The 1,747-nt window shown below is 34.7% G+C and overlaps 1 protein-coding gene across 1 annotated transcript; it reads right to left on the bottom strand.

Moving 5' to 3' along the window:
- Window positions 1-461: 461 nt before the first annotated feature.
- Window positions 462-1,376, bottom strand: LOC134979960 (olfactory receptor 5V1-like). The gene has a single exon (XM_063946564.1). It carries the CDS (start codon window positions 1,374-1,376, stop codon window positions 462-464), a length of 915 nt encoding a protein of 304 aa, XP_063802634.1.
- Between the last annotated feature and the right edge of the window lie 371 nt (window positions 1,377-1,747).

Genomic DNA, 1,747 nt, shown 5'->3' with positions numbered 1-1,747 from the left:
CCCGGAAGCACTGGATCCAAAATGTATGAAGTGCTGACCCTTCCTGGGTGGTGACTTGGGCGTGACTACTCAGATGCATGACAATGATCCATTTTATGGATGTGATATGGGAGTGTCTCAGGCATGTTGCTGATCTGGTTGTAAACTCAGATGCATAATTGTTAAAATGATAGGTCATACTCTGGTGGAGACTATGCACCTAGAATGGGGCTGGAGCAAATATCAATGGTGCAACCAATGATTGTGTCTAAAGATGCACCAAGTTGTATTTCACTGTCAAAGATGATCAAACTTGTTGTTTTATTACTTGTACATTCAGACACATGGATGTACACCAGGGAAGGGCTTTCAGCTGCATTTGCATAAAGTAGCAGGCAGAAGACCGGCAAAATATGTACAAAACAATGATGCAACTTATGACTTGTTAATCTTGTTAGTCATCATGCAACTTGTCAGACTTTTTATTTGTGTGACCTGATCTTAAGAAGAGCTTCCTTAACATCCTTGTTTCTTAAAGTATAAATGAAAGGGTTCAGCATAGGAACAATAACTGTGTACATAAGAGCAAGAAACTTATCATACGGACTGCCTTTTGGTCTCAGGTAGACAATGATGACTGTACTATAGAAGAGACAGGCAACTATTAGATGGGAGGAGCAAGTGGAGAATGCTTTGTATTTACTTTCCATACTTTTTATTTTGGTGATCGTAATAATAATATGGGTATAGAAACTCATAATAAGAATGAAAGGAGTAAGACTTGCAAATACAGCTGCCACACTTGTTACTATGTTGCTGATGTAAGGAATAGAACAAGCCAGGTTCTGTACTGGGGCTAAATCACAGAAAAAATGGTCTATTTCATTGGGCCCACAAAAGGTTAAGTCAGCTGTAAAGATTGTGGGAATTAGAGCAATTGTAAAACTGATGATGAAAGGTGTAACCACCAATATAACAAACAAATTATTCATGATTGACAAGTACCTTAAAGGATAATTAATTGCCAAATCTCTGTCAAAAGCCATAACTGCAAGAAAATAACATTCTGTTACACCAAGTGCATTAAAGGCGTATAACTGTAGAAAGCATCCAATAAAAGAGATCTTCTTGTTACTCTCAATTAAATTAGCTAGAAGCTTGGGAACAGTAACAGATACAAATGACATTTCTAAAGCTGCAAATATAGATATGAAATAGTACATTGGACAATGAAGTGAGGGTCCAGTCTTAACAAGAACAATAACTGCAAAGTTTCCAGCGACACTAATAAAATACATCAGTAATATACCAATGAAAAGTAAGATTTGGTACTGGTTGAAACTGGAAAATGCCAACAGAATAAATTCTTTTACCACCGTTTTGTTTAAATCTTCCATTGTTCATACCTTTAATACCTAATAAAATAAGATAAAAAAAATAGTTATTTACAAGTGATGTTATAATGTGTATTACTTTTGTAAATTACAATTGAAATTATTTTGTTTTGTATAACGTCCAACAGACGTTCATTCAGTACAACATGGTTAAATTCTCAGTTTAATATTACAATAAACTTACCTAAATGGACTAAATGCATGATAGCATTATACTTTTAGTTTTAACATGTGAAGAAATTATTGGAATATCATCTTAATTAGAAATAAATATATATATATATATATATATATATATATATATAGAGACCAAGAATGTTCGGCACTCCACCTCACTGTAAAGCACAACACGCTCCGGTGCCCGACCTGGACAC

The sequence above is a fragment of the Pseudophryne corroboree genome, chromosome 12, assembly GCF_028390025.1.
Source record: "Pseudophryne corroboree isolate aPseCor3 chromosome 12, aPseCor3.hap2, whole genome shotgun sequence".
Lineage (NCBI taxonomy): Eukaryota > Metazoa > Chordata > Amphibia > Anura > Myobatrachidae > Pseudophryne > Pseudophryne corroboree.
Note: the sequence above shows the minus strand (reverse complement) of the source record. Positions and strands in the feature narration are given on the sequence as shown.